This window comes from Salminus brasiliensis, chromosome 7 (genome assembly GCF_030463535.1).
Source record: "Salminus brasiliensis chromosome 7, fSalBra1.hap2, whole genome shotgun sequence".
NCBI lineage: Eukaryota > Metazoa > Chordata > Actinopteri > Characiformes > Bryconidae > Salminus > Salminus brasiliensis.
The window spans coordinates 1457548-1482547 of NC_132884.1; the positions used below are offsets into that span (position 1 = coordinate 1457548).

The 25000-nt window shown below is 45.3% G+C and overlaps 1 protein-coding gene across 1 annotated transcript in view; it reads right to left on the reverse strand.

Annotated features, from left to right (window-relative positions):
• The window catches only part of rptor (regulatory associated protein of MTOR, complex 1), a 128341-nt gene that overhangs the window by 52612 nt on the left and 50729 nt on the right, over positions 1-25000 (reverse strand). Inside the window, 7 exon segments of the mRNA XM_072682857.1 lie at positions 1009-1084; positions 6307-6451; positions 8334-8434; positions 12652-12711; positions 16700-16875; positions 20450-20596; positions 21371-21529. Of these exon segments, the coding sequence (XP_072538958.1) occupies positions 1009-1084; positions 6307-6451; positions 8334-8434; positions 12652-12711; positions 16700-16875; positions 20450-20596; positions 21371-21529 (864 nt within the window).

Below are 25000 nucleotides of genomic sequence, written 5' to 3' on the forward strand. Positions count from 1 at the left end.
ATAGTAGTGAACGATGATGAATGATAGTGAATGGTAGTCAATGGTACAGAATGGTTGTGAATGGTAGTAAATGGTAGTAAATTGTACAGAATTGTAGTGAATGGTAGTAAATGGTATGGAATGGCAGTGAATGGCAAAGAAGGGTAGTGAATAATAAATGGTAGTGAATGGTACAGAATGGTAGTGAATGGTACAGGATAGTAGTGAACGATGATGAATGGCAGTGAATGGCAAAGAAGGGTAGTGAATAATAAATGGTAGTAAATGGTACAGAATGGTAGTAAATGGTACAGAATTGTAGTGAATGGTAGTAAATCTTACAGAATAGCAGTAAATGGCAAAGAAGGGTAGTGAATGATAAATGGTGGTAAATGGTACAGCATGGTAATAGAAAGTAGTGAATGGTATAGAATGATGATGAATGGTACTAAATGGTACAGAATTGTAGTGAATGGTACAGAATTGTGGTGAATTATGAATAGTAGTAAATTGTACAGAATGGTAGTGAATGATGATGAATGGTAGTGAATGGTACAGAATTGTAGTGAATGGTACAGAATTGTGGTGAATTATGAATAGTAGTGAATGGTACAGAATGGTAGTGAATGGTACAGAATTGTGGTGAATTATGAATAGTAGTGAATGGTACAGAATGGCAGCATTAGTGTTCAATGTGAATGTTGCAAACACAAAAACAAGAAAAGAAGCAAAAGGATATGAGGCTTTATCCTCTAAACAGGGTGAGATCTGAGCCTCAGTTAGCTGTCAAGCCCAACTGCCTTTAACTTGAACAGAAAATCACTCCTTTAATTTCCGGTTGGGTTGGGAACAAGCAGAAGGATGATAGTTGGTCGGTGAAGGGGGATTTTGTGAATGGTAATGAATGTGGGGGAACGATAGAGACTGCACTGTATGAGTTAACGGGCCAAGGCTGATCTAATGAATGGCAGTGGATTGGTCAACAGTAGTGAAAGGATGAACGGTGGTCAATTAAGTGATGCAGCTCACCCTGAAGGCTGTTCCCTCCTCTATGATGGTGGGGAGCTGAGACAGGCAGATATCCACAGCAAGGTCCCACGCCTGCCTGCAAACACCAGCAAACACACACAGAAATGCCGGGTTAATACCTCAGCAAGCACACACCTTTACACACATGCTAACAGCATACAGTATGAAAAAGCACATCCACATGCTTTGAGGAGAGTCTGTGATGATTTAAGGATGCAGAGAAAACAGTAAATGAGATTTTCGCTCCCTAGACACCGAGGCAAGGCCAGTGTTTCCAAGCTCACAGCCTACACAGAGGAAGCACACAATGGACGATGTTTCTGCCTCTGAGGGCAGCATCGCTTTGATCACTGTGTCAACTCTGCTCTGGAGGCCATATTTAATTCATAACATTATGTAACATACTGCACTTCCTGCGCCGGCCCATGTGGCTACTAAAAGGCTAAATGGTCAGCGTGTTCTCCCAGCGGCCTGCTATGATCTGCTCAGCTGAAAGGATAAACTGGAACAATGGTTAGAACAAATAACGACTGGCTTGAAAGGGTCGTTTTCAGACGTGCCACATTGGCAGACTGGCAGCACCTACAGAGCATCATCACTAGAGGGCTAAAGTGCAGAGAGTGTACCATGCATCGGGCTTAAAGATGCTCTAGGAAACTGTATTTAGTCTAAATTCCAAAACCCCAAACTGTGTTGAATCACAGTCTTGACTCATGTTCCCAACCCTGCATTTACATAAACTCCGCCCACTAGAGAAAGCTCCAGTCAAAGCCAGAGAAACAGCATTCAGCAACAAGAGCGTTAATGAGGTCAGGATGTTGGATGATGATCATCACCCCACCTCATCCTTTTTAAAAGTACTGGATGGAGCTCCACCACCATCATTCCAGAGAACAGTTCTTCCACTGCTCCACAGCTCCTCAATGCTGGAGGCTTTATACCCCTCTAGCCCACGCCTGGCATTAGGCAGCATGGAGCCAATAGGGTCATGTTTGTCCTATTCTATTGGGAGTACTTCAGTACGTCAGCAATGTGTGCAGCTCAAAGAAGCGGAATGCATTCATTAGAAGGGGTGTCCACAAACTTTTTAACATATAGCGTATCAGCTTCAAATGGGCTGAATCTGTAAAGGTAAAAGTGCCAGGCTGATGCCAGATGATCATCTTTACCAACTGCTGATATGATTCTCTAATCATGATTAAATGACTGTGCCTCCCTAATAGTTTCCTAAAGAGTCGTACTCAAACTGAATCATTTCGAGGTCTGATGACTGTACATCAGAAGCCGACTCAAACAACGGCTTCAGTTCCACCAATCAAACAAACAATTATACCACTCTGTTTACCCCGCCTACTCTAACGATTCTTCTGGCGTCCCTATTGATAAAGTCTACAGAGGTGAACTTTATAGACACGAGGGAGGAGATAAACAACACCACTCATAAGTAAACACAGGAATATGCAAATTTATGAATCAGAGCATGCATCATCCAAACTACAAACAATCTGAGAAGGAGTTGTTTACTTTCTTGGCAAACTCAGCAAAACGTTTCAAAACAAAAGCTGTGAGAAAGCAACACCTAGCAGATCACTCCACTGCCAGCTGCCAGTCAGCCAGACAGTCAGCCAGTCAGTCAGTCAGCCAGCCAGCCAGTCAGTGTTCTCCATGTGACAGAAGTTTCAGCAACAGTTCAGTCAGAGCTGCTGACTTCACTTCAGTTATGTGTTTATATATTTTGACCAGGGGTGCCCAAACTTTTGTATACCACTCTTTATACACACATACATGCATAAAGGTTTGGGCAGCACCACTCCAGAGTCCAGAAAGCAAGTCAATCAGGGGGTTAAATTTGAAGATTTTCTTAATCTGCCTCAATTGAGTACTACACACTAATACCATAAGGTTTAGACTGTATACTAATCTTAATAGTTCATACCAATAGTAGTACTAATCTTAAAATATTACCGTACTACCCGTTTTGTATAAGCAGGAAGTAAAGAAGCCCTCATTATCGACCATCTGATTTTTCCAGCAGTGACACTTATTTCTATACTACACACTTCACACTCATATACTTACAATTGTTAGTATTAGTAATTAGTAGACAGTTGGGACATACCCTACATTAATTCTACTACTCTATAGTAGAGTGGAGTATACTACCCCCCTATCTACCAGACGATATTGGACTGCAGACTCATTCGTGGCTACCTCACATCGTCCAGTTTAATTGGCAATGCTTTTACATGCCATTTAAATAAGTTGTGCATGCACAACTAAATTCCTGTGTCAGTAACTCACTTATTAATAGGAGTGTCCAGATACTTTTGGACGTACAGTGTATGTTTATTAAAAGTAATAAACAAATATAACAGCACACACATATACATTTGTGTTTCTATCTGTAGGGTGAATGAGTGTTGGAGTAGTTTTTCCATGATGGATAGTTTGAGATGCTCAGACTGTGAGAAGAGTTTCAATTACAGTTAGCAGATTTCAGTATCGGTAGCGTGAAAGGAATAAAAACGCAATGCCGCTGCCTCTACTTGTATCCCTTTTAGCTGGTTGTAGGTTTCAGTCCAAGGTGTGTAGCATTAAAGCACCCTCTAAAACGCTTTAAATTCGTCCCTGATGTTGATGGATCTTTTAAACCCACTTTCAGTTCCCTTCAATCTTAATTTAAAGTCTGATGTTGAAGCATCACTTCAGTGCACTTTGGTGCTGTTGCGGTGTGGACAGAGGTGTCAGCACAGTAACAGTAAACGCTGCGGCGCTGCTCTCAGCAGAACCCGAAGATAAAACTGCTGTGGAGCACCAGGGCATGAACACAGTCTCCACCGATTATTAGTTAGCAGCTTATTTTCCAGGTCCCTCTCCCAGCGGTGAAGAATACACTCTCTCTCTCTCTCTCTCTCTCTACAATTCTCTTTCATTCTCTCTCGCCCTTGTCCTGCTCCACCAGCACAGCGCTCACTAATGACCCCATATAAATATTGAACACACAGCGGACCCATTAGAATAACAGAGGCTGGTTACATTTGTGTGCCATCATCCGTCAACGTCTCTCCACACACTTCCCTTTCACTCGCTTCCCTGTCCTCCCTCTCTCTCTCTCGCTCTCGCTCTCGCGCTCTGTCGATAGTTATAAAGTGAAAGTTTAGCATTTATTTACCCAGTTTCTCCTCTCTCTCAATCCAAAAGTAGCCCATCAGCCGAACCATGCTTGCTTCTTTACAGTGGAGCTACAGGGCTAATGCAGCTGAAAAGCAATGGAAGCATACGCACTCCAATTAGCATGGTGCTAACGACCGGCATGCTGTCTAGATCATCACACACTCTCCTCAGACTGTGTGGAGGTGTTCAGTAATCTCTAACAGACTTGCTGATAAGGTTTCTAACACCGTGTAACTCGCTGCTATCTACACTATATGGACAAAAGTATTGGGACATCGGCTCATTCATTGCTTCGTCCGAAATCAGTGTGTGTGTATATATATATATATATATATATATAAAGGGTTTATCTTGCTTTTGTTGGAGTAACTGTCTCTATTGTCCAGGAAAGGCTTTCTACCAGATTTGGGAGAAGCATTGCTGTGAGGATTTGATTGCATTCAGTGTCAAGAGTGTTATCCCAGAAATATTGGATGGAGCTCCACCACCACTCCACAGCTCAATGCGTTCATTAGAAGGGGCATCCACAAACATTTTAACATACAGTGTAGCGTCACTACTGATTCACTTCAAATTTGCACAACCACAACCTACCTCTCAATCTAATCTCACTCACCTTTTCCTCTCTCTCCCTCTCTCTCTCTCTCCTTCTGTAACTCTCTCTCTCTCTTTCTCTCTATCCTGAACTCGTATCACCTTTCATCTCATCTCCACTTCTTCCATCTCTCGCGCTCGCTCATATTCCTCCACTCGCGGCCCATAATGCCTCTTTATGAGCACGAAGCCTCCATCGCTCATCAGCCTCTCAGACTCCACAGAGAGCGCAGCTCCATCTCTATTTAATAAAGCAGCTCTGCCGAATTACACAACAGGCCCGGCCCGAGCGCCAAACGTGAGGGTAATGAGCGCGGCGAGCAGGGGGAGGGGGAAGGGGGGAGGAAGGAAAAGAGAGATAATGCAAAATGCAATGAGTGCTCAGAAATACGGGAGCTTAAATAAGTGAGAGGGAGAAGCTGCTGTGAGGGCATGGAGTTACATCTGATGACGATCAGGATCTGAGACGCTTTCCATTATTCAAACACACCGCAGCTACAGCCTGAACGCAAAGTGGACGACAGACGTACACCGTGTTACAGAAGGTTTACTGCTGCGCTGCTACACGACCAGACACACAAACACAACACACACAATCAGCGTCTAACGTCTAAACCAACGTTCAAGTGTTTCATGAGTCAGTGATCCAACACTGGAACACGGAATTTCAAGGATGCTCTGGAATTGCCTGGGAAAGCTGTTCGGTACCAAAGATAGCCAATAGAAATGCTCTAAAATGAGTTAAATATATAAGTTTAATAAAACGTATTTCTAAATGTATTTTCTTAAATCTATTTTCATAAATTTCATAATTAATTATATTTTTGTTATTTTTTTTACACACACACACACACACACACACATATATATATATATATATAAATATATATATATATATATATATATATATATATATATATATATATATATATATATATATATATATAAAATGTACAGCATATTACAATATTACAGCCACATAGCTAATAATAATATAGCTAATAAACTCTCTTGGCTCGGGAAGGTTCCCACTATTAGAGACGTAGTGAACAGTCATCCAAGGCAAATGTGGTTAATTTAACACTTTAATGAGAAAAGAACCAATAGAAACTCTTCAAATGTTTTTTTTTTTAATAATTTTATATTATTTTATATAGAGCTAGAGGCGGCCAACGAGGAACTAGAGCCTCCTTCAACTGTGCAGTTTTAAGCCTCTTTCCATTCCAGCAACTCCTTCTTGGTGCGTTATGGACAAAAGTATTGGGACATTGCACATTTATTGTTACTTCTGAAATCAATGGTTTTTGTTGGAGTAACTGTCTAATGTCCAGGGTAGGCTTTTTACTAAATTTTGTAGCATTGTTGTGAGGATTTGATTGTATTCAGCAAATTCTCATTTATTTTTGGTGAGAAAAAAACAAAAACAGGGCCTCTGACAAAAGCAGTGTGGCGCATCACTGCTCGCTCTGTCCACTTCAGTCACTAAAGGATCTGCTCAGTTTAAGGCTGAGACCTGGTTTATCCACTCACCACATTGCGTGCATGTATGTGGGCGGGAGCCTGGGACTGCTGACAGGAGTGCAGTTATATGACCTCATAATCCTCTCAGCCAATAGGAAGTTGCGGAAAAGACTGGCCACCAACAGGTCCTGCCGGAAGAGCTTCTGGAAGAGATCTGAGAGAGAGAGAGAGAGAGAGAGAGAGAGAGAGAGAGAGAATATTATGTAAACATTATGCATGAGTGTGTGTGAGACAGACAGACAGACAGACAGACTGACAGACAGACAGACTGACAGACTGACAGACTGACAGACTGACAGACTGACTGACTGACTGACTGACTGACTGACATATGTGTAGATACATAGACAGGCAGACAGACAGCTAGATAGACAGAATTCTGCATTTAGACAGATACATAGACAGACAGAGATAGAACGACAGCTAGACAGATAGAACGACAGACTGACTGACTGACAGACAGGCATATATGTAGATACATAGACAGCTAGATAGATACACAGAATTATACATATAGATAGATACATAGACAGACAGAAAGATAGATAAATAGACAGGCAGAGAGACAGCTAGCTAGATAGACAGAATTATATATATATAGATAGATACATAGACAGACAGACCGATAGAACAACAGACAGACTGACTGACAGAGACATATGTGTAGATAGATAAACAGGCAGACAGATAACTAGACATACATACAGACAGATAGACACACAGACAGATAGACAGATACACAGATAGTTAGATAGACAGACAGGAACACAGGCAGACAGATAGCTATATAGATAGATACATATAGACAGATTCATAGACAGGCAGGCAGGCAGACAGGTATATGGATAGATAGACAGATAGATGGATGCAGAGAGATAAACAGGGAAGATGGTGTGTGTGTGTGTGTGTGTGTGTGTTTGTGTGTGTGTGTTGCAGTGTTATCAGTAAATGTTATTGATAATTAAAGGATCTGAGTGTGAGATTTCCTGCTAATCAAATGAAGCCAATTACAGCGTTCCTTAAAGTTCTGGAGCGCCGCTGTCTGAAGGAACTCCACCAGAATTCCAGTCACTCATGAATAACAGTGTTAACTTTCATTAACAGGAACAGCGCTGAGGTTGTGTGATCACAGCCCTTAATAAAACCTTAGAATTGTAGTGTGTGTATGAGTGTGTGTGTGTGTGTGTGTGTTGGATTAAACTCAGGGTGTTTTTCATTATGCAGATTTCTCTCTCCGACGCCCGAAGTTTAATTAACAGTGAGTGCCTCTCCTCCCCGCCCCTCCGGAGTGAGAGGAACTTCAAAGCGGGGGATTCGGAGCTGATAATACTTTCTAAGCTCGTAAGTCAGCCGCCCCATTTCTGACTTCGGTAATGAATAGTGTATGAAGCGTTATAATCAAAGAGTTTACGATACTCCTGCCAGCTCGGGCGTTGCCGTTACACTTCACTTCAATTAGCAGCAAATCAGATCAGATTCGAGAGCAGCGGCTCTGCTCGACTCCGCTGACGTCTGAATGGCTGATTCCTTTAACCAGCAGCTGTTACGTAACGTCGGCTTCCCATTCAAAACAAACCCCGGCCAGTTCAGCGTGTTAGCCAAAGCGTTTATGGTCCAATCAGAAAGCCACTTGTAAAAAAAAAAACAACAACAACAAAAAAAAAAACGTGTACATAAATTGCCAAAAGTATGTGGACACTTGGTTTTGTGGTGTTTCTCCTGAAATCAGAATGCAGAGCCCCTCTTTGCTGCAGTGACAGCCTTTACTCTTCTAGGAAGGCTTTGACGAAACATTGCTGTGAGGAGGGTTTGATTGCATTCAGCCCGGGTTGGGTGATCAGGCCTAAGAAACCAGATCTGCAGTAAAACAGAACTTTTGTCACCTGCTGTGTGAACGGAGAATTCGGACCGTTTGTTTGGGAGTTAACTACGATTAGTGCTGCCCCTGGTGTAGAACTGTGGTATGAAAAACAGCTGCAGACGACAGACTGACTGACTGACCCTGGTATAGTGTGTGTGTGGTGAAGGTTGCTGACCTCTTGGCAGAACATTCCACGCTATGGTGTCTGTGATGGCGGTGAAGATCCAGTTCAGCTCTCCTAATGGTGTCCTGCGGTCATTCAGCCGCCCCGGAATTCTGAAACACACACACACACAGTTAATGCACATATATACAAGTACAGTTCAGACACAGCACTGCCACCCATATACACAAACACACTGGCTTTATCTGGGTGGAGAAAGCACTGCAAACTCAATGAGACTCGCCCCTCCAATCATTTCCATATTTACCCTCATCTCTCGGCTCCTCCACCACTTTCTGTTTGACTCAGCAAGTCCTACAGCTTCAAAAGGAGGAGAGATTTCACACTCGCGCACTCACACACTCACGCACTCGCGCACCGTGTGCATTTTTACTCCCAACCGCGCGATCAGCATACACAGCCACTCTGTGTGTACAGATTACCATTCGAACCCGGCCCGGCTCAGTCTGAGCTCCTGCAGAACACGGCTTAAAAAAGCCTCCAAACTTCACTAGAGAGCGAGTGAGCGCGAGTGAGACTGATACTCGAACCTGCAGTTCAGATCCCGGAGTTCTGATCAGCTCCTGTGTATTTCAGCAGGGTCTGAAGTGGGGGCTGGGGGGGTCCCGTAACAAACATCCTGCAAGGTTTCGATGACAAACTGAGACAGAAATCTGATGCTGCTGAAAGTTGGTGGAGCCTGTGTGGGCGTGGTCCTAATATTCTAATGAGTATCACTTGATTGACACATCCCTGAATGCTGCACATCGATATTAACAGGGATGAAGGGATTGACGAGAGGCTGGAAAGCGGGGAAATTGGGATCAACTGAGTGGCAGGCCGAGGTTTGGCATGGAGCCAAGTGGAGGAGCAGTCGGCCGGTCCGGCATGAGGAAGTGCTGTTGCTAAGCAACAGGGGCATCCCTGAGACGGCTGCAGAATTTAAAAGGGCATCCCTGCTGTCCCGACCGCGCTGCGTGTGTTAGGGAAATTCTGTGTAAGAACACTGCGGCCGTGTGTGTGTGTGTGTGTGTGTTAGTACCCATCAGGTCAGTAACACTGATATAATGAAGCACTGCAGTGTGTGTGAGAGAGAGGGACAGAGAGAGAGAGAGAGCGAGAGAGAGAGAGAGAGAGAGAGAGAGAGAGAGAGAGAGAGCGAGAGAGAAAGAGAGAGAGAGAGAAAGAGAGAGAGAGAGAGCGAGAGAGAAAGAGAGAGAGAGAGAAAGAGAGAGAGAGAGAAAGAGAGAGCTTAGTGATAGAGTTATATAAGTTACAGAGAAGTGAGTCGAGTGAGCTGCCGTGTGTGTGTGTGTGTGTGTGTGTATGTGTGTGTGTGCTTAACAGGTGTAAGTCTTGGTCATGTGACATTCAGAGTGTGAGTCAGTAAGCTCCTGCTGTTCAGAAAGCTGGAAGCAAAATGTCACACACACACACACACACACACACACACACACACACACACACACACACTTCAGGACTGAGTTTCCTCATCGCTGAACAAAGATGAGTATGAAATGGTCAAATAAGCATCTTACTGAACACTAACACTATGATCGCTATGACGACACTTTTTTTGAACTTAAAGAAAATCTTCCAATTACTGACTCATAAACACACTCATCAGTCAGAGTATCTACCTGTAATTAACTCTATATAACATTACAATAAATCTATGTCGCTCTTGTTTCTGGGAGGCGTCCTTCAGGCTTGAAGTGTGGGTTCCGTTAAATGTGTGTGTGTGTGTGTGTGTGTGTGAGCAGATGAAGCATAAGGATGACAAAGGTGAGTTATCCTCACAGTGATGAGTCTCCCAGGAAACTTCAGGATGCGCCTGCCTCGTTGCCACGGAAAACAGCATTGTGAGGACCAGCGTAAGAGTCAAGAAGTTCCATGCTCTCACACTCACACTCTCTCTCACACTCACACTCTCTCTCACACTCACACTCTCTCTCTCACACTCACGTGGAGTAGTGCTCTGGGCAGAGTGGCTCTTCAGACCAGCATGGCTTAATTAAAGTTCTAAGGCCGGATGCTTTTCTGCTAATTAAAAACACTCCACACCAGTCTGCTCACACCAGTCTGCTCTGCTCACACCAGTCTGCTCACACCAGTCTGCTCTGCCCACACCAGTCTGCTCACGCCAGTCTGCCCATGCCAGTCTGCCCACGCCAGTCTGCTCTGCTCACACCAGTCTGCCCACGCCAGTCTGCTCACACCAGTCTGCTCTGCTTACACCAGTCTGCTCAGCTCACACCAGTCTGCTCAGCTCACACCAGTCTGCTCTGCTCACACCAGTCAGTTCACACCAGTCTTCTCACACCAGTCTGCTCTGCTCACACCAGTCTGCTCTGCTCACACCAGTCAGTTCACACCAGTCAGCTCACACCAGTCAGCTCACACCAGTCTGCTCTGCTCACACCAGTCAGCTCAGCTCACACCAGTCAGTTCACACCAGTCAGCTCACACCAGTCAGCTCACACCAGTCAGCTCACACCAGTCAGCTCTGCTCACATCAGTCTGCTCTGCTCACATCAGTCTGCTCTGCTCACACCAGTCTGCCCAGACCAGTATGCTCACACCAGTCAGCTCAGCTCACACCAGTCTGCCCACACCAGTATGCTCACACCAGTCGGCTCTGCTCACACCAGTCTGCCCACACCAGTATGCTCACACCAGTCAGCTCAGCTGACACCAGTCTGCCCAGACCAGTATGCTCACACCAGTCAGCTCAGCTCACACCAGTCTGCCCACACCAGTATGCTCACACCAGTCTGCTCTGCCCACACCAGTCTGCCCACACCAGTCTGCTCTGCCCACACCAGTCTGCCCACACCAGTCTGCTCTGCTTACACCAGTCTGCCTACACCAGTCTGCTCTGCTTACACCAGTCTGCCTACACCAGTCTGCTCTGCTGACACCAGTCCGCTCACACCAATCTGCTCAGCTCACACCAGTCTGGTCAGCTGGTCACCAGTCTCCAAATCCTAGCACTGTAAAAAGAAACTGTAGTTAAACTGATTTATAGTACTGGGCAGCACTTTATACTGGGACTTCCCTTATAAAGAGCTTCTGAATGGACTGTAAGTCTGTAAGTAGTAATTACTCAGTCCACAGAGCCATAACAACCAACTGAAATACCATAGTAACAATCTAGTAACCACATAGCAACACCATAGCAGCCCCCTAGCAAATACCTAGTGACCACATAGCAACAGCCTATCAACAGCGAGGCTGGAAACACACTTTTCTAGTTCATTATTTCTGCACGCTGCCTCTCTGCTCCCCAGGCGCCACGGCAATGGCTGCCCAGGACTCCGGGAACGTGTGCACACTGTCACTGTGTGTGTTTGATCACTGTGTGTGTGTGTGTGTGTGTGTGTGTGTGTTCACTGCATTAGTTAGTCTGTGTGTTTGACCGCTGTTACTGTGAGCACTGTTGTCATCACCATTCTTATTAATGGAGGGTTTCCCCCTGATGGAGCTTCGCTTTTCTCGTCACATCGTTTCCCCCCTCTGCTTTATTTGTTTAGCGATGCTGTTTGTTTGTTTATTTGTTTATTTATTTATTTAGAGTCTGAGGTGTGTGGGCAGGTTCGGGCTGTTTGTGCTGGGTATGAAAATCATCCCAATATATAAATAAATAACCTCAGCAAACCTCAGAGTTCTGCAGAGCTTCCCATCAACACAGCCCAGCCAACAGGTGCGTCCATGTGTGTGTGTGTGTGTGTGTGTGTGTGTGTGTGTGAGACTCAACAGTATCACTAACTTCGAACCCCTGAGACACACACACACACACACACACGACTCAGTAGTCACGAGTTTAAACCGCCAAAAAACACAGAAACACTTCACACATTCCTGCTCTATAACAATCTATAATTCATAACCACACACACACACACACACACACACACACACACACACACACACACACACACACACACACACCCTTTCTTCAGCAGAGAGAGACAAGAGAGACAAAAAGAGAGTGATGAGAGAGATAAACAAAGACGAGAGAGAGAGAAAGAGAGAGAGAGAGAGAGAGGGGGGGGGGGGGGGGGGGGGAGAGAGAGAGAGAGAGAGAGAGAGAGAGAGAGGGGGGGGAGAGAAGGAGAGAGAGAGGGAGAGAGGGAAAGGAGAGATGGAGGGAGAGCGAGAGAGAGAGAGAGAGAGAAAGAGAGAGAGAGAGAGAGGGAGGGAGTCAGGCTTTATCAGGGAGAGGAGGGTTTATAGCTGTCAGGCTGGGCTTTGAACTGTGCCGGAGTGGAACGAGGACGAGCGAGAAGAACGAAACCAAACAGAAAAAAAGAGAGAGAGAAATTCTTACTTTTCAATCAGGTCCAATGTCACCCCCGGCACCAGCTTGGCACTCTTCTGCATGCAAAACCTGGAAGGAGAGAGAGGAGGGGGGAACTGTCAGGGACACCCGAGAGAGAGAGCGAGCGCGAGAGAGAGAGAGAGAGAGTGTGCTGAATGTGCTGTATGCATGCTCAGGGAAAACTGGCATTATTTACACCTACTGTCCAGCATCAGTATTCCCCCCCCACACACACACATACACACACACACTACAGAAGCACGGCCAGCAGGTCCAGATGACGGGAGATGTGACAGTTGGTTAATTAAGCTGTATTAGCATTAGTATATCAGTGCTAATATCAGCTCACAACACACTACACTGCTCTGATAATCTGGAGGGTGCCCCCCCCCACACACACATATAAATAAATAAAATATAAACAAATATCCATACTTACATTCACTTTATAGACACCCCATCTAATTAATGCATTCAGCTAATACATTTCAGCTGAAACAGCTTACACATGCTGCTGCCTAATGCCAGGCGTGGGCTAGAGGAGGGGTATAAAGCCCCCCAGCATTGAGGAGCTGTGGAGCAGTGGAAGAGCTGTGTTCTCTGGAATGATGGTGGTGGAGCTCCATCCAGTACTTTTGGGACGAGTTGGCAACTCTTTTTAATACCACTGATTTTAGAAGCCAGCCAGCACAGCGTGGAGGATGAACTCCATCATCAGCAGCAGCAGCAGCAGCTCACCTGATTTACCATCATTTACTAAACCAGAAGAACTCAAAATAATACTAGACTCCATGAGGAGAACTTTGGAGATGTTCTAATGATTATCACAGTGATGGAGAACCTTCACCACTTTCTGTAGGAGTGTTATTATTAGTGATCATTCTAATATCAGTGATTTATATTGTGTGTATGTGATATATTCTAATATCACACTCACACACACAGTAACTAAATTAAGTAAATAATAAAAAAAATAATAAAAAAAAAATAAAAAATAAAAAAAACACACACCTACACTCACCCACACACACCACCTCTCTCCCAGTCTCCCACCCACACTGTTCTCCTGCCCTCCATTCCTCTCTCTCTCTCTCTCTCTCTCTCTCAAAAAAAAAAAAAAGCAGGACCTTATTTGCATAACATGGTCTCTATTAACTTTCCCTAAATACGGTCAGTGCTCTTTCTCAGCAGGACCTGTAGAACAAGAGGATGCTCACCAACTGGACCGGAACCAGAAGCGGGACCTCCACTGACTGGGCAAAGTGCAGAACGGAACGGAACAGAACGGAGCTAAATTTAGAACAGGAAGAGGCGTACCGGCCCGGCGGCTTCCCCACTCCCCACCAAAACCTGCTGACTAATGATTTCACAAAGAGCCGTTTCCCTTCGCTCTCTGATTTACAACAGCGCAACACCACACAGGACACTAACGGTCCCCTGCCGGAGATCTGCCCCTTCTGCTGTATTAAGAATCTTAATAATTAATTGATGAACCATGTCTAATAATGCAACAACCATACAGTCTGACCTGTAACACAGTCTACACTGTTACACCACTGACCTGTAACACAGTCTATACTGTTACACCACTGACCTGTAACACAGTCTACACTGTTACACCACTGACCTGTAACACAGTCTACACCGTTACACCACTGACCTGTAACACAGTCTACACCGTTACACCACTGACCTGTTACACAGTCTACACCGATACACCACTGACCTGTAACACAGTCTACACTGTTACACCACTGACCTGTAACACAGTCTATACTGTTACACCACTGACCTGTAACACAGTCTACACTGTTACACCACTGACCTGTTACACAGTCTACAAAGTTACACCACTGACCTGTAGCACAGTCTACACTGTTACACAGTCTACACTGTAACACCACTGACCTATAACACAGTCTACACCGTTACACCACTCTCCGGTAACAGTCTCAATATTTCTCAGATTTAGAGATTAAACTTGTAATTAAGACTTTGTTAAGAGATTTTTGATTAAGAGTTTTGATTCTTAAGAGATCATTTTGGTAAAAAAATAAAAAGTAAAAAGTCTCTCTCTCTCTCTCTCTCTCTCTCTCTCTCACACACACACACACACACACACACACTCTTGTCTGTTTACAGTAGGTGTTACAGTCTCTGTACTCTGAACTGCTCGGTTGTTCAGAGGGTACAGATTGGGGTGTGTGAAGTCCACAGGTTCGGGCTGTGGTTTCGGCTCCTGTGGGATTCTAAAGCAGACCGAGAACAAAACACCACTTTACTGAAACTACAGAGCTCTGAGCGAGCTTCAGAGAGTGAGAGAGAGAGAGAGAGAGAGAGAGAGAGAGAGAGAGAGAGAGAACTCTCAGGGGAGGACAGAGAGAGAGAAAAACTGTTTAAGGAGCTGAGCGAGCGATGAAGAAAACGTCTGTACTGAGGATGAGGAGGGAAGTTTCAGTGCGGATGAGCAGAGAGAACAGCACACCGGCTCCTCTGACCTTCAGGACAACCAGAGAACTTCAGCTCTCCTCAGTTCCTGCTTCTTTTCTGCCTTTTCAGGTCATGTGACCAGAAGTGACCCCTGAGTTCAGAAAGGTAAAGGTAGGGTCAGTCTGCTGAGCCTTAAAGCAACAGCGTCCTCCCGTCCTTCCCCAGTAATGACCACCTCTCCAAATGATCCAGTTGTTCCTTCAGCGTTTCTGCCCCTCTGCTCTCCCTCACCCCCATCTCTCCGTCTTCCTCACTGGCAGCATAACGAGGAATCCTCTCATCCCCCTGGAGCTGCCACTCCACACGCCAATCACACACAGGAGAGAGAGAGAGAGAGAGAGAGAGAGAGAGAGAGAGAGAGCGAGAGAGAGCGAGAGAGAGAGCGAGAGAGAGAGAGAGAGAGAGAGAGCGAGAGAGAGAGCGAGAGAGAGAGAGAGAGAGAGAGAGCCCTCTGCTCCGTGTGATCAATAGAAGCTTTATTATGAAGTCTAGTTCTGATGCTTTCAGTAGAACTGGTTCTGCAGCAGTGTGTGAGCAGCATATTAGCATTTATACACTCGCTACGACACCGTTTAAGCATTAATAACACCTTTATAACAACATTTATATAACAATGCCATTTAAGCATTACTAACACCTCTATAACATTTCTATTGTTACGACACTTTTTAAGCCTTAATAACGTCTCTATAACTTTTATATCGTTATGGCATCGTTTAAGCATTAATAACACCTCAATAACATTTATATCGCTACGACGACGTTTAAGCATTAATAAAACCTTTATAACATTTATATCGCTACAATGCTGTTTAAGAATTAATAACACCTCTATAACATTTATATTGCTATGGCAGTTTAAGCCTTAATAACACCGCTATAACATTAACAACATTTATAACACTAATAGAGCTTTTTTACCACCAGTTCAGAATCATAATCATCATTACAGCATGGTGCACAGAACGGGTGCAACAGCCTTTATAACACCATTATAACACTCTCCATGTTTATAACTCTCTTACAGCACATTACATAACATTAGTGACCCTGTTACAACACAGCGCTAATAACATGGTAAACACTTTATAACACCATTATAGCACCTAATACCATATTTATAACAGCATTATAAAACTGTAATAGCCGTTATTACACCAGTAAGAAGGGTAACAGCATTTCTATCACCTTTACAGACGCACCACCACACTGGTTAAGCTCTACTGAGAGTTTTATACCTTTTACCTATCCCTCCTTCTCTCTCACACACACACACACACACACACACACACACACACACACACACCTCCTCGCTCAAGACGTCCAACCTCAGAGGACATGACCTACATGCTGCCAAAAGCTCATAAAGCGTGCCCGCGAGAGAGAGAGTGCGAGAGCGAGAGAGTGCTTGTTACATAATGTACTACCCACTCCCTGGCCACTTTATTAGAAACCCTCACCTCTAAGCTCCGCCTCTTTACAGTGACAGCAAGAACAAAAGTAAAGTGAGTGGAAGTAAACTCTCTCTCTATGTGTGTGTGTGTATGTGTGTGTGTGTGTGTCTTACCAGCGCAGCGCAATTTTGATGGGTGTGGTCAGGCAGGAGGTGAAGAGGTCAGCTGGGAGGTCAGGGTTCATGGGCAGGAGCTCGTTGGCCTCACAGGCCGCCAGCTGGATGCAGTTCTTCATAGACGGGGGAAGAGGCATCTGGGCCAGAGGGTGGTTCGGGTTTATCGCCGCCACCTACAGGACAAACACAGCACAGCGATGACTGTAGACACGAATATTAAAGCTTTGAGCGCTGAAGGGCTGAAGGGCCGTGAGTTACGGGTCTCCTGGGTTTCACACTACTGAAGGCCGCTCCGACCAAACCACAGCCGTCTGAAGCTGGCAGGACCCTCAGCATCATTCTGAATGGTCTATATTGCAGTTTTACAGCCAATCACAGAGGAGATGCTAATGAAGGAGGATCGGTGTAGCCCCTGCTTTTCTAAATAACATAACTTTACTGACCAACAGCACATACGGACCGCTATAATATGAAGTTGTTTAAACTGTGTTATTAAAGCTTTTCTAATTCCTCAAAATTCTAGAATTTGGCTAAATTTGATGTATTTTATTACATTAAAAACTATTTTAATTTCAGCGAGGTTCCAGATTACTAACAGAACACAGTCTATTAGTATCTGTTTAAAAGCAGACCACCACACACACACACACGCAGCTCTCTTTCACCTGTGTGTGTCTGTGTGGAGGGTGGAGGCGCTCAGCGTGCAGCAGTGTGTGAAATGTGAAGGTAAAAGAGCTGAATAAATCAGGCTGCTTTATAAACGCAGCTGCCGTCGCCACCGTCTGAATAAATGGGCCGACTGGGACGCCAATGCTCGTCCCCCAGCGCTTCCGTCCTCCTCCGTTTCTCCGCCGCCCTCGTGTTTAAAAGACGCATCGAGGTTTTAGCCGAGCGCCGCGCCCCGCCCCGCTCGATCTTACCAGCATTAATATCGCAGTCCAGTCCCTCCTGACAGTAAATACGGTATGCTGAATATTCGAGACGGATTATGCAAAAACACCCACTGTAATTAACACATTAGCATATTTGTCGACTGAACGAATCAGCATGGCTCTGTTGGGAGATCAGAAGCTGCTATTTAATTATGATGAATATTGGAGTGACAATAAACTCATTAGAGAGAGTTTAGGACAATGAAACACAAACACACAGAAACTAATGAGCCAAAACATTATGACCACTCAGGTGAAGCGAACAGACGGTAGCTGAACTGTCTAAATAATTATGTCAAAATAGGTCATGTATTATGTAATCAGACACACAATACGTCCAAAGGTTTGTGGACACCCTTTCTAACGAATGCATTCAACTACTTGAAGTTACGCCCATTGTTGACACAGATGTGGGCTAGAGGGGTATGAAGCCCCCCAGCATTGAGGAGCTGTGGAGCAGTAGAAGAGCTGTGTTCTCTGGAATGATGGTGGAGGAGCTCCATCCAGTACTTTTGGGATGAGTTGGGGGAGTTGGAGATGATGAGGTGAGGTGGTGATCATCCACCCAGCATCCTGACCTTACTAAAGTGCTAAATGCAATCAAATCCTCACAGCAATGCTCCTCCTCCAAAATCTAGACAGTTACTCCAACAAAAGTAGGACCCTTGATTGAGCAGGTGTCCCAATACTTTTGTCAATAAAGTGTATTATACTAAATGGCTAAATGACAGAGTGTACGTGTGTATGTGTGGTGCTTATGCAATGCTATATAACAGGGTGGTGGGGAGTCCCTACCAGAGCCTCCTCTTGCATTAGTAATATCCTTCCGGAAGCATCAGTCCCCTCCCTCCCTCGCTCTCGCTCTCTCTCTCTCTCTCTCTCTCTCTCTCTCTCTCTCTCTCTCTCTCTCGTTCCGTTCTTGCTCTCTCGCCCTCATGCAGCTATCAGAGCTGTAGATTATGAATGGGAAAAGACTCACCCCTGTGAAGTACTTCTTTTTCGGGTGGAAGAGAAATATGAACTATGGTTCATTAATCTGAACAGGATTTCGTTTATTTAAATTTGATCGAGGGCCGTGTTCTTGGTCGTGAGGATTGGAAGCCCTCAGCGGGGTCTCCCTCACCCACAGCCCACCCTGAGCTCCTAATGGAATGCAGACCTCTGTGTTTAAAGGCTGGGTCTCAGCTCGAGTTTACGTCAGGAGGTCGTGACGTACGAACGCAGCCCTGCTGAGAACTTCAGAGAGGGTCTCAGCTGCAGTCCTCACAGAGTCTCCCTCTCTCTCTCCCTCACACTCTCTCCCCCGGTCTCCCTTACTCTCTCTCCCCCTGTTTCCCTCACACTCTGTCTCACTCTCTCTCTCCTGTCTCCCTCTCTCTCTCCCCCTGTCTCCCTCTCTCTCTCCCCCTGTCTCACCTCCTGTCTCACTCTCTATCTCCCCGTCTCCCTCTCTCTCCCCCTGTCTCTCCTCCTGTCTCACTCACTCTCTCTGTCCCCCTGTCTCTCTCACTCTCTCTACCCCTGTCTCCCTCACTCTCTCTACCCCTGTCTCCCTCACTCTCACTCTCTCCCCCGTCTCTCTCACTCTCTCCCCCTGTCTCACTCTCTGTCTCACTCACACTCTCTCCTCCTGTCTCCCTCACTCTCTCTCTCCCCCTGTCTCTCTCACTCTCTCTCCTCCTGTCTCACTCTCACTCTCTCCCCCTGTCTCCCTCACTCTCTCCCCCTGTCTCCCTCACTCTCTCACCCTGTCTCCCTCACTCTCACTCTCTCCCCCTGTCTCCCTCACTCTCACTCCCTCCCTCCCCCTGTCTCACTCACTCTCACTCCCTCCCCCTGTCTCACTCTCTCTCTCCCCCTGTCTCTCTCACTCTCTCTCCTCCTGTCTCACTCACTCACTCTCCTCCTGTCTCATTCTCTGTCTCACTCACACTCTCTCCTCCTGTCTCCCTCACTCTCTCTCTCCTCCTGTCTCTCTCACTCTCTCTCCTCCTGTCTCACTCACTCTCTCTTCTCCTGTCTCACTCACTCTCTCTCCTCCCGTCTCCCTCAGTCTCTCTCTCCTCCTGTCTCTGTCACTCTCTCTCTCCCCCTGCCCCCTGTCTCCCTCACTCTCTCTCCCCCTGTCTCCCTCCCTCACTCACTCTCCCCTGTCTCTCTCTCTCTCTCTCTCTCTCAGTGCATTAGTAACTCAGTCCTGAGTGTGTTTCTGCTCAGACTGCTGATGGAAGTGTGTGAGTGTGTATCAGGTCTGATTAGAGCAGATCAGACTGAACCTCAGTCTGGGGAACATGGTATACACACACACACACACACACACACACACACACACACACACACACACACAAGGGCAGCAGTTCAACTCAATTACTGAACTTGTTTTAGCTGAAGCAGAAGAACAGACTTCTCTCTCTCTCTCTCTCTCTCTCTCTGCCTTTCTTCCTGCCTGTCTCTCGCCCGTCACGCCCTTAAGTGTTATTGATGAGAGGAGAAACACACTGCTGCCTTCTCTCCTCCTCTCTCCCTCAATCCTCCCTCACTCTCTGACCTCTGATCCCACAGACATCAGCAGAGCCCTGGGGTTTTTATTTAGAGACGGGGGGGGGGGCTAAACAAGAAGAAGGAAGAAAATGAGGAAGAGGAGGAGGAAGAAGAGGACAGTGGGCGGGGCTAAACTGCTGTAGGCCAACTAGGCGAATGTATGTAAATGCTGTGATCTTTATGACATAATAAAACCATTAGATCAAAACAGACTTTTCCAACTCTGTGTGTGTGTGTGTGTGTGTGTGTGTGTGTGTGTGTGTGTGCTCCACACCTCCAGCTCCTGCTCTCTCTGCAGGGCGAACTGTTTGAAGGACTTGACGATGATGCCGGCGTTGGAGCAGTCGTACACAAAGATGGAGGGACTGCCCATCCACGTCTGCAGGTCATAGATAGAGAGAGGGATATACTGCGTATAGTTCTAAAGGGGAGAGAGGGGGAGGGAGAGAGAGAGAGAGAGAGAGAGAGATTCAGTAATTTATGCACTGGAAATTACAGAAGTTCCTAATTAATAAACATTCGTCTGCTCACTGTACTGGGCTGAGGGATGGATTCTGCAGACACAGTAGCAACGACAGATTTCTACACTGGCTTTAATGAGGTTCTGCAGCCATGAGTGAGGTCAATACTGTCTAGTGGTTGAATGTGGAACTGCAGTGCGCTGTGACCACACACCAGAGCTATAGCAACTCACTACTATGGATCATACAGTAGGATCTGGTCAGTGCTGAGGATCGGCAGAACTATGCTGAATATTAATTAATTAGATATTAATTTGCATTAATTTAATTTGAGTTTAGAAATCTGCTATATATATATATATATACACACACACACTAAATTAATTAAATTTAAATCATTAATTGAATTAATTTATTAAAAATAATTAATTAAATTGATACATTGCATTTATAATTATTATTATATTATTATTATTATTATTATTGGTGTTGAGGTTAGAACTTTCTTCTAAATTTAATCTGGGTTTGAGAGATCTGCTAATTAAGCTATTATTAATAATATATATTTATTATTTATGTATTTTATTATTTTAATTAATCCAATTACTTACACCCCCCCCCAAATCACAAGATGCTATCAGTACTAGGAGGCCTTCTTTATTTATATAGTTAGTAACACTCATATCTAACTTCTCTGTGTGTGAGTGTGTGTGTGTGTGTGTGTGTGTGTGTACCTTGTTGAACACCCATATCTCCCCGTTGACGGTGGGTCGGGGTACCCCGTGTCCATTGTAGTGGAACAGGACGCGCTCCTCTTTAGCGTTTCTCCTCAGAGACGTACACAGCTTCTTCACCTCATCTACGGTGGGGTCCAGACTCTGCTTATAGCGCGCCTAGTGGACAGGAGGAGAAAATGCAGGTCAGAAAGAGCTGAGGCATGTACAAAACAAGGTAGGTAGGTATACAGGGGACGTATGTAAGTGGACAGACAGACACGTGTGAAGGTAGACTGGTAGGAATACAGACAGGTAGGTAGGTGGACGGACAGATAGGCAGGTAAGTTAGTAGACAGTTGCTGAACATGGCTGGGGGTACTGGGGGAGGTGAGGGGGGGGTGTAGGTTCTCCAAATTAACCCTTAGGACCCCCTGAAAGCCTCAAAATGTAATCTGTGTAGGTAGGCTGGTAGTGATGGTGAAGAACCAATCAGAGAGAGACAGCAGCCTGGTGCACTGTGGAGTGTGTGCAGGGAGAGTGTGCTCCTGAAGCACTTAGAGAGGAAATGAGCTTCAGTCAAGCAGCCTCATTCAGCTGTAATGGACACACGGAGACGGTCGGAGGGCTTCAGAAACATCCGCCCTATAATCAATCACACACGTTTACCAGCTCAAGGGTTCCAGTACGTGTTCAATCATTCATTCATTCACTGACTCACTCACATGTTCAGTCACATACTCAGATAATCACGGCCCTTTCGCGGAAAAACTGCGCAATAATAAACTATAAATACATCAAAGAGGAAATTGTGTGTGTGTGTGTGTGTGTGTGTGTGTGTAACATCAATAAGAACATCTTTTCAGAATGAAAATCAACGCCAATGGTCAAAACTAGGTAGCCTATCAGTCTGAAGTGCACCGGAATGGGCGGGGCTTATGTTGTGGACTGGATCTAAGCCAATAGGGTTCTATACAGTACTATTTCTATCTAGAACCATTTCAAAAGGTTCCTTAAAGAACCATCTACAAGGCTTCCCTTATACACGAAGGAACAGTACGCATTAATGCGTGTGTTGAGTTATATAGATGAGTGTTGTTATGGTTACCATTAGGTTCTGGGACTGTGATGTTCTAGACAATGACTGGGTCAGAACATCTCCACTAAAACATCAGGCAGGTCTTGTGGGGTGTTCAAGGTATTCAGTGGTCAGCACCTACCAACAGAGTGCTTCAAGTGAACCTGGGACAGGGTCAGGGGCACCTAAGCCTCACTGATGCTCATGGAGGAGGCCCCGCCCACTTCACAACCCAAAGGCCTTAAAGGCTTGGCTGCTAGTGTCTTAGTGTTCCAGATAGCACAGCAGGACGCCTTCAGAGGTCTTGAGCGGTCCATGCTCAGCTCGAAGGGTCCGAGCTGTTTGGGCGGCATGGCGGCCCTGCAGCTACTCCTTCCTCACAATCGCTCTCACAAAGAGGCGTGAGGAGGCGGGGACGCTACGGGGGACCTTGATGTCCACTCATTAAGATCTGTCCCTGGAGGAAGACGGTAGGAAATGAGGAGAGGAAGAAGGGATGAGTCAGAGGTGTGATACAGGTGGCAGGAAGGAGAAGGGAAAGTGTGAAAGTAAAGAGGAAGACTTGGATTTCTCTCCCTTCGTCCTTTCCTTCCTCTCTCTCCATCACTTCCTCGCTCTCCGTCATGCAGACCCATCTGTTCAACGCAACAAAGACAACAGCAGCAGATTCATCTCTCACACACACACACACACACACACACACACACACACACACACTTATACAAAACCAAAGCCCATACACACCTTCTATTACATACTGTTACACACAGTGAGGTCTATTATAGACATATGCAACACACTATATGGTCAAAAGTTTGTGGACATCCCTTCTAATCAATGCATTCAGCTACTTAAAGCTGCTCCCATTGCTGATACAGATGTGCAATGCACATACACAGCTTGTCTAGTCCCTGTAGAGAAGAAGTACTGCCAATAGAATAGGACTCTCTGCAGCAGATCAACATCATGACCCTATTAACACCATGCTGCCTAATAATGCCAGTCGTGGGCTAGAGGGGTATAAAGCCCCCCAGCATTGAGGAGCTGTGGAGCAGTGGAGGAACTGTGTTCTCTGGAATGATGAAGATTCCACCAAGCAGATATAATACCCAGTCAATAGTGTTCTGCGAGCGGCGTCCTGCAGGCACTGATGATGGCTAGAGGATGACCAACACTAACAAACTGTGCAGCAGCAGATCAGAGCTTCGGGCTCCGTCTCTGACAGCTACACGCTGGACCAGCTAGGTAGGAGTGTCTAATAATAGAGTGGACAGTGAGTGGACAGACAGTGTTTAAGCACACCTGCAGCACTGCTGTGCCTGATCCACTACTCGTACCACCAGCAGCGCAAAAAACACACACACTACTAACACACTCGCCGCCGCCACCAGGTCAGTCAGTGTCACTGCAGTGCTGAGAATGCTGACCCACCACCCAAATACTACTACAGTCTGCTCTGTGGTGGTCTGTCCTGTGGGGTCCTGTGAAAGGAGGCTGATAACAGAGTCTGCAGAGAAGCACATGGATACAGTCATTTATGGTCAATGGAGGTGATGGGACGGCCCGAGCTCATCCCAAACCAGAGGTGGTCGTAATGTTCTGATGTGTAAGCAGAGGAGTGTGTGCGGCAGGTGACAGAGTGCTGAATGTGATTAGGCTGAGCAGTGAGTTGCAATGGGCCTGATATGGAGCTCTTATTAGATCAGCTGAAAGCCAATCAGCAGAGCGATGCTGTCCTCAGGGTCTGGGTGTGGAACCAGTTATTTGAGCTGAGGAGATGGGCGGATAACTTCATCAGCCCCGGCAGAGTGCGCAGGAGAGTGTGTGTGTGTGTGCGTGTGTGTGTGTGTGTGGAGGGGAAGCTGGAAATTACAGTGCATATCTGAATCACACTCGTTCCTTTTGTCCATTTTTTCAGACAACGCCGCGTAACAATGTCAGAACCCACAGTCATAATAAGCCCTGCTCTCACACGTACAGTGCAGCTCACCCAGAGTGTCACGGTAACCTACACATCTTCCAGTGCTCATTCATTTTAGATGAGGGTTATGCAACTAGAGAAGGTTACATGCAACGACATCACGCAACACTCGCAGAACACTGGACATAATACTGGACGGTCCTGCAGACCTGACAATGAGGTCTGTTATAAATAAAAGAGCTGGAATTACAGACTATTCTTACTATATTCGTTTGTACAACGGTTAGTTCTGACCGCACTATATGCATATATATATATATATATATATATATATATATATATATATACACACATACACACATACTACACATACTATATACTATATATATATATATATAATTGTAATATATATATAATTATTACAATATACATATATATTTTTACATACATACATAAAATATAAATATTATATATCTTTATAAAAAATATTTATATATTATTATTATATATATATATATATATATTTTTGGAGTAATAATTCATTCAATATCGATATAATGTATGATTGAAAAAATGACCTAAAAAGTCAAAAATATTTTTGGAGTAATAATTTTCTCTCTATCTATATGTATCTATATGTGTGTAAACATGG